At 38.4% G+C, this 8,428-nt stretch overlaps 1 protein-coding gene across 1 annotated transcript; it reads left to right on the top strand.

The window, feature by feature from the left end:
• The first annotated feature begins 4,652 nt into the window (after positions 1-4,652).
• On the top strand, positions 4,653-5,333 carry LOC137817617 (uncharacterized). The gene has a single exon (XM_068620893.1). The coding sequence runs from the start codon at positions 4,653-4,655 to the stop codon at positions 5,331-5,333; it is 681 nt and encodes a 226-aa protein (XP_068476994.1).
• The last annotated feature ends 3,095 nt before the right edge of the window (positions 5,334-8,428 follow it).

Below are 8,428 nucleotides of genomic sequence, written 5' to 3'. Positions count from 1 at the left end.
AAACTCATCCTTTCTATAATGTTGTGTCTTCCATAATTCATATGGGTGCCAAAGTTGATTACATCTCTTGGAACCATGTGTTTAGAGAGACTAACTCGGTAGCAGATGGCCTTGCAAAATATGGATTATCCTTATCTTTGAACTCACCTGTTATATTTTTGAGTTTGCTCCCAATTTTCTCATTTTTAATTTATGTGTTGATCAAAGTGAAAAGATGTACTCTCTTTAAATTATTAATGAAAAAAAGAAACATCTTGAAATTATTCTATCCTTCTTTATTCATATTGTAGGATACAAGAATTAGTTATTTAAATTGTTACATTTTTATTATATACTTTTTATTTATTTTAGTAGAAAAATTTAGTTAAAAAAATATATTTTACATTGATTAGTTTAATAAGCATTTTTTACATTAGTTATCTAAAAAATTAATGTAAAGTGTAATAGTTTTTTATAAAAAATATCTATTATTAAATCCTAAAATACACAATTTAATATAATTTTTAATTATATATTTCAGAATGTCTCCAAATAAATTAAACATACTTTATATTATTACAAATTTTGTATTTTACAATTTTAATTATATATTTCAGAATTAATATCAAATTGTGGGGATGCTAAGAATGATACCTTAAAAATAAAAATCTGGCCAGAAATAAAATTCAAGTTCTGTATTAGTTTTATTGTTTTCTCCAGAAAATTTAAGTCTTAAATATGTTTAATTTAGTGTTTGAAGAAAGAATATTGATAAGCCTAGATATGAAAAAAAAATATACTTAAAGTCCATCACAGATTATGTTATCAATGACACCTTACATGTTAAAAGTTTTAAAAGTAGGAACAACTTCTTGTTAGAAAAAGAAAACAAAAATTATAAATATGCTTCTAGATGTTATTATTTTCATAAAATTAGTGAAGTATAAAATAAAATCAGTTTGATTAAAATATTAAATTTTAAAATAAAATCAAAATAAAGTCGTGTTATATATATAATAAAAATAATTCATTTGTTTTAAAATATAAAATAAATTGAACTTTAAATAATAGTTACATTTTTTATACAGAAAAATAAAATAAAAAATTAAATGTTGTTTGATTCATATATTAAATTTAAAAAAAATAAAAAAAGTGGTAAATTATTTAAATTAATTTTATTATATACAATATATAAGAGACAATTAGGTTAGTAATTCATAAATAAACTAGTTTCTTTTTCAATCAAACATAGAGATGCAAAATATATGTATCAACCACAATATTTAATTTTATAACAATACCAATATATAACAACCATATAGACCACATGGATCTATACATCAAGGATATTCAATAAGTGAATTATCAACTAACGTCTTCTAAAAGACAATTAAGTAACTCATACTAGATACTAACATCTGATCAAATACCCAACACTTAGATTTACAAGCGAACCTAAGAAAAAATATAAGGTAAGTTAAGACATCCAACACCATGTATCTACACATGATCCCTTATCAACTTCTCACCACCTGATGCCTTATACTATGTGCATAAACCATTAGTGAAGTTAGAGGATCTTTATTACAACATAGGACTCAATACTTAATACAAAAATCAAACAACAATTTATATATTATCTTAAACGTATAACCTCAATTTAATAACAATTTCAACCTTCTCATACAATACACATCATTTACAAAATTCACAAATCAATTGAACATACACATTAATACACTACGAGAAAATTTGCTATTATCTATTCATAATTCCCAATGAATTTTGATCCCTAGATAAATTAAGACTTAACTGATAAAATAACTATAATATAACCCCTAATTTATGAATTTAAATCTCTTTACATATTTTGTGATTATAATTTGCATAAGAACGATTTATTCCCAAGTTTGTATTAATTTCAAGATTTTAGGAAATAATGAAGATGAAAGAACAAAAGGATTATATACAAATATAAAAGGGAAGCCGGAAAGAACTAGCATTCACTCCAGCACTAGCTCATGCCAGAAGGTCCCAGAGAAGTTCGCCTAAGTGAGTCCAATCTCGCCCAGGCGAGATTACTTCAGTAATGTTGGACCTTTTTTCGTGCCACTGGTCGAGATAAGACCAAATGTAAGAAAATTGTTAAGGAGTGTTTGGATGGCATGAGTGACGAAGATCATTGTTTGTTGTTTGGTATAGTAGATTTATGGTGAACAAAGTTTTATATTTAACCACTTATTAAAGTAAAACCCTTTTCTACTGTAATGAATTAAATCACAACTTTTTTTTTTAAATTTAGAGTATCCACTACAAAAAAAATGTTTATTAGAATAGGCCAAAAACGGACCCTAACTATGAAAAACCTACGCAAAATGGTTTTATCGGGGGCCTACTAGCTATAGTTGAAACATGGGAAGCAGAGCGTTCACGTCGGAAAGGAGCGGCGGTCGTGGTCCCGTTCGTAAACCATCTGGTAAGTCTAATGATTTTACAACATTCTTTTTCTCAAACTTCCCCGGTGGCTTTGGAGAAATAGATATGTTAAAAATCTTCCAGAGATGGGCGAGGGTGAAAGAAGTTTTCATCTCACGAAGACGTAATAAGTGGGGAAGAAGGTTTGGCTTCGTGAGATTCTTTGAGGTGAGAAATGTGGGGAAGCTAGAGAGGGATCTTGACCAGATTTATATAGGGAGTACGAAACTCTTCGTGAACATCCCAAAATACCGTCGTCGTCAAGAGGAGCTTCCAGGGGTGGAGAGAAAAAAGTCTAGCTATACGAACATGGAGAAGCCCATATATGAGAAGAAGGAGTCAAAACACTTTAACGAAAACACACGTAGGAAAGGGAAGGAGATCTGGGTGGAAAAGAGTGAGAAAAAATCTTATGTGGATGCTGTTAGAGGACAAGCACGGAAGGAGTGGAAGGGACCAGCTTTTAATACGCAAATACAAAACCTTCCATGGATGGTGAGGAGTGCAGTAGGTAAATACAATGCTGGTATGGACTTTGATCAACTGGGAGAAGAATTTGTTAGAGGAGGAATGAACATGATCCAAGTAAGATCTATGGGGGACAACTTAGCTCTCCTAACACCAAGGGAAGGTGAGAACATGGAGGAGGTGATAAAGCTCAACAGAGAGTGGTTTGATAGTTTTTTTTGTGAACATTGAACCATGGACGGAGGCACGGGTTGCAAGTCACAAAAAAGTTTGGGTGAGATGTTATGGCTTGTCGATATCTCTCTGGAACAACACATGCTTTGCAAGAGTGATAGGAGAAGCAGCCAGCCTGATATCTATAGACAAAGCAACGTTGACATGGGAGAACCTTCAGTTCGCTCGACTGCAAGTTCGTATTGAGAACAATTGTAATATCAGGATGGCAAAGAAGATGAGAATAAACGGTCACTTGCTAAGCATCTCTATAGAAGAGGAGTCCCCGGTGAGCACAGCAGGTCGATGCAACAACTATCATCATGACTACATTCTTTTTATAGTATTTCTTCATCGGAAACCTATGTTGAAGAATCTGTGTTTTCAGTGAAGAGTGGTGAGGAGGAGCTCGGTCGGAGGGCTGGGGACGATGTACGGTCAATCGGAAAGGAGATCGGAGTAGGTAAGGGGGGAGGAGGGGAGACGTATAAGTCAAAGGCCTATTTTGGGGAATCTTCCACAAAAAGTAGAGTGAGTCAGAGGGAAGGTGAAAAGCTTTGCACGAATGAGGAAATACAGGGGCAGAAGATATTAGCAGAACCTGCTACTGTCAGCGCTTTAGATCAAGCATGAGGTTTTACTAATAACGTACCCTGTGCACATGCTGATCTGGAAATAATAGTGGTGGACATAGAGAGCTTTAATTCTCAGAGGGAGGTTCAATCAGGTTTGGGCCTACGTAAAAAGAAGGAGGCCCAAAACGAGGATGATGCTTCTAATGAAGGTGGGCTAGGACCATCACGGAAGGGAATTGGGCTTGTCAGTGAGGAAGAAAATAATCCCGTTGGAAGTGTTTGTGTACAACGTGAACGAGAGCAGCACCTATCTCAGGAGGTGTGGGATGCTGAGAAGAATGCCACCATTTACAATAAGCCAGGGAAGGAGAGAGGTTTGGGTAAGCTGCAATTGGACCTTGTAAGGCGTCAGAGTGCTGGGAATGATTCTATCTGTAGGAAAGAAGCATCGGGGTCAGGGGTTTTGCTCGCAGGTGAAGACCAACTACCTTGTCCAGGAGACGACGATGAGGTAGTGGGAAAGGCAACAAAAACCAATCAACGACGGCGCAAGATGAAAGGCCTAACGGAAATGGGGATCTCACATTCTCATCCCAGGCGTTCCGCAAGGTTAATATCCAGATACTCTCAAGCTGGGATTAGTGTTCAACCAAGACAGGGATTGTCCTCAGTTTCGCTTTCGGATGGGGATATAGGCAACTGTAACAAATGTTTGAATGTCACTGAATCGGAGGACGAATCAGCCAAGCTGTGGGAGATTAGTAGACGCGTAGGAACCATGTGTCGCGGGGAAAAAAAGGAGGTAATCAAGGAATATGTAAACATGGAAGCAAGAGATTTGGAGATTCTGAAGAGTGCGGAGGAGGGAGGGAAGGATCGGTTTTTATGATCATAGTTAATTTAAATATCAGAGGGCTGGGGGGAGGTACCAAAGCTAGATATATGAGACATGTTATAGGAAGGGAGGAAGCTGACTTTGTTTGTATACAAGAAACAAAATCCAAAGAGCTCTCGGATGCTAGGTGTTTTGTGATTTGGGGGGATAACAATGTGGGCTGGATTCACAATAAAAGAGATGAAGGTAGTGGAAGTTTGTTGTCAATGTGGCATAAGGACGTTTTTGAGTATGAAAGTCATGTGATGGGAACTGGTTACATAGCTGTATACGGCCAACACCTTAAAACTTCTTATAGGTGTGTCATGGTCAATGTTTATTCTTCTTGCTCCTTGAGAGGTAAGAAGACTCTTTGGGAGGACATCTCCAAAGTAAGACAGTCATCACATGTTTTGGCATGGTGCATCTGTGGAGACTTTAATGCAGTGAGAAGCAGCAATGAGAGGAAAGGTATAACAGACAGGGGTGAACAAAAAAGCGAGGTGAATGGGTTTAATAGCTTTATTGATTCCAACTTCTTATTAGATTTACCTCTGGTAGGCAAGAAGTTTACGTGGTTTAAATCTGATGGAACGGCTAAGAGTAGAATTGATAGAGTACTTGTTACTGAAGACTGGTTACTTCTATGGCCCAAGAGTAAACAATATGTCCTTCGAAGGGAAGTGTCAGACCATTGTGCACTAGTGGTGAAGTCAGTAGAGAAGGACTGGGGTCCAAAAACCGTTTAGAACCATAGATGCATGGCTGTTGGAGAGAGGGTTCAGCAGGATGGTGAAGGACAAATGGCAGTCTTATTCTATTCAAGGGAATGGGTTTATTATATGTAAAGAAAAACTAAAACTCCTCAAGCTCGATCTGAAGTCTTGGAATAGGGACGTATTTGGAAACTTGGAGACTTCTAAGAGGAGGATATTACAGGAGATGGAGGCCCTTGATAGTCATGACTGCTCAGGTGGTTTAACAGAAAGTGAGAGGTTGAGAAGACTGGAGCTGGCAAGCAGCCTAAAAGAGAATGAAAAGAAAATTGAATCCCTTAGCTGTCAGAAGGCAAGAGCAAACTGGTTCAAGAGTGGAGACTCATGTACTAGATTCTTCCATTCATCTCTGAGGTGGAGAAGGTTGAGGAATGAAGTGAAGGGTGTCCAGGTGGGGGAGCAATGGTGTGAGGAACCTTGTACGGTTTGGTTAGAGGCGAAGAGTTTATTCGAATCCATATTCAAAGCAACGAAAGATCTAGGGGTAAGACTAGACGGAGTCGAATTCAAGTCTTTATCCTCGTATCATAATGAGGGTCTTACAGCTGTGTTCTTGGAGAAGGAAGTTAGGGATGCAGTTTGGCAATGCGACGGATCCAAAAGCCCTGGACCAGATGGATTCAATTTCAATTTTATTCGGAAACACTGGGAGCTTTTAAAAGATGAGATCTTGGCAGCACTAACACTGTTTCATGAGACTGGGAGTATCCCGAAGGGCTGTAATGCTTCCTTCATAGCTCTAATACCTAAAGTTAGGGACCCTACATTGCTAGAGCAGTATAGACCTATCTCTCTTGTCGGAGCCTTGTACAAAATCATATCTAAGGTGTTGGCAGGTAGAATGAAGAAGGTGTTGCCAGTTTTGATAGATGAAAGTCAGTATGCTTTTGTAAAAGGAAAAGGGATCCTAGACAGTGTGCTTATGGCTAATGAAATGGTAGAAGAAAATAGAAGGCAGGGGAGAAGAGGTCTGTGTCTGAAGGTGGACTTTGAAAAAGCATATGATTCGGTAAGATGGGAGTTCTTATATGATATGCTACTCAAGATGGGGTTTCACCCCCTGTGGAGAGCATGGATCAGAGGATGCCTGGAATCCGCAACTGTGTCTGTGCTAGTCAATGGGAGTCCTACGGAGGAATTCAAGCCAACAAGAGGGTTGAGACAGGGAGATCCACTAGCGCCTTTTCTCTTTCTTATTGTAGCTGAAGGCCTTGTCGGATTGGTAAGATAAGCCATGAAAACCAAACTGCTATCGGGTCTCAAGATTGGGCGGAAAGAGATGGAAGTATGCATCCTTCAGTTTGCAGATGATACTCTTTTTCTGTGTGAAGACTCCCTTAATAATGTGATAACCTTGAAGGCCATTCTAAGGGGTTTTGAATTAGCCTCAGGATTGAAGATCAACTTTCACAAGTCAAAACTAGTCGGCATCAATGTTCAAAGTTGTTCTCCAGATTGCTACACAAAGACTCTGAACTGTACACAGATGAGGATACCGTTTAAGTATCTGGGAATTGAAGTGGGAGGAAATCCAAGGAAGGAACAGTTCTGGGAACCTGTCATTAACAAGATAAAAGCTAGGCTCAATGTGTGGAAAGGTAGATTTTTGTCACTGGCAGGGAGAATATGTCTTATCAAATCTGTCATTACTGCCATACCCCTGTATTATCTCTCCCTATTCAGAGCACCGGACACAGTCTGCAAAAAGATTACTAGCATTCAAAGGAGATTCTTGTGGGGGTGGGGTAAAGCAAATAAACCAATTTTCTAGGTAAGTTGGAAAGATGTTTGCAGGAATAAAGAGGAGGGAGGCCTGGGTTTAAGAGATATCCGAAAGTTTAATTATGCTCTTCTAGCAAAGTGGAAATGGCGTTTTATCTCTCAGGAGGAAGGAAAGTGGAAGGACATTTTGATATCAAAATATGGGCTGGAGACCGAAAGCACTCAAACTCCCATTAAACTTCAATCGTGGTGGTGGAGAGACCTCAATAAACTATGTAAGGAGGGAGGAAGAAAGGGATGGTTTCAGGAAGAATTAAGTTGGGAATTAGGATGTGGGGACAAGGTAAATTTTTGGGAGGAGGTGTGGGTTGGAAGTAATGATCTCAAATCATTGTTTCCCAGATTGTACTCCCTATCCCTAAATAAAGGCCAAACAGTGGGCGAGGTAGGTGTTTGGGTCAATTCAACATGGAGGTGGAACCTGGAATGGAGACGTAACAGATTTGAATGGGAGTCCGCAAAGGAAGCAGATCTTCTTATGCTGCTAAATGGGGCTAATATGAAAGAGAATGTTAAGGATGTACAGGTGTGGGGGAAGGAAGTAACAGGGCTATTTTCTGTGAATTCTGCTTATGATTGCTTAGACAAGCAATCTAGAGGCCCTTGCTTAGAAGTCTTCAAGCTCCTTTGGAAGGCTAAGGCATTCCCAAATGTGGTGACCACTGCTTGGAGGGTGCTGCTGGGGAGAATCCCAACAAGGATGAATTTGAGTAGGAGAGGTGTCACGGTGAATACCACGCTTTGTGCAATGTGCCAGTCCAAGGAGGAGTCATGCCAACATCTTTTTCTGGAGTGTAAACATGCTCAAAGGGTGTGGTTGATGTGCTTCAAGTGGATAGGTATATCTTTTGTTCAACAAAATGTCTTAAATCTGCATTTCACTAGCTTTTGTCTGAGCCATATCAGTAATAAACAAAATCTGATATGGAAAGGCGTATGGGCAACTATCATTAGATGTATTTGGGATCAAAGGAATCTCATTGTCTTCAAGCAAGGGGTAGTTGATGCGGAAGAGGTGTTTAAGAAGGCACAACTTAAATCTTGGCTTTGGATAAAATATAACGTACAGTCCTTTAGCTACTCATATGTCGACTGGGTTCTTAACCCAATGTTATGCATTAGAGGTTATAAGTAGGCACAGTTTTGCAGCAGATGCAGGGGTCCTTAGCACACTAGTTTCTGCCATTGGAGGAAGAAGGACAAGATTGGATGCTGAACCCCCTTATCTGCATTAGAAGTTACAAATAAATGGGGAAGGATGTCATGATCGCCGGTCGATGAAGCGG

The sequence above is a fragment of the Phaseolus vulgaris genome, unplaced genomic scaffold, assembly GCF_000499845.2.
Source record: "Phaseolus vulgaris cultivar G19833 unplaced genomic scaffold, P. vulgaris v2.0 scaffold_320, whole genome shotgun sequence".
Taxonomy (NCBI): domain Eukaryota; kingdom Viridiplantae; phylum Streptophyta; class Magnoliopsida; order Fabales; family Fabaceae; genus Phaseolus; species Phaseolus vulgaris.
Note: the sequence above shows the minus strand (reverse complement) of the source record. Positions and strands in the feature narration are given on the sequence as shown.

Excerpts from the sequence above, each read along its gene's own strand:
- LOC137817617 (XM_068620893.1), top strand. The coding sequence starts at position 4,653 with ATGAGACATGTTATAGGAAGGGAGGAAGCTGACTTTGTTTGTATACAA.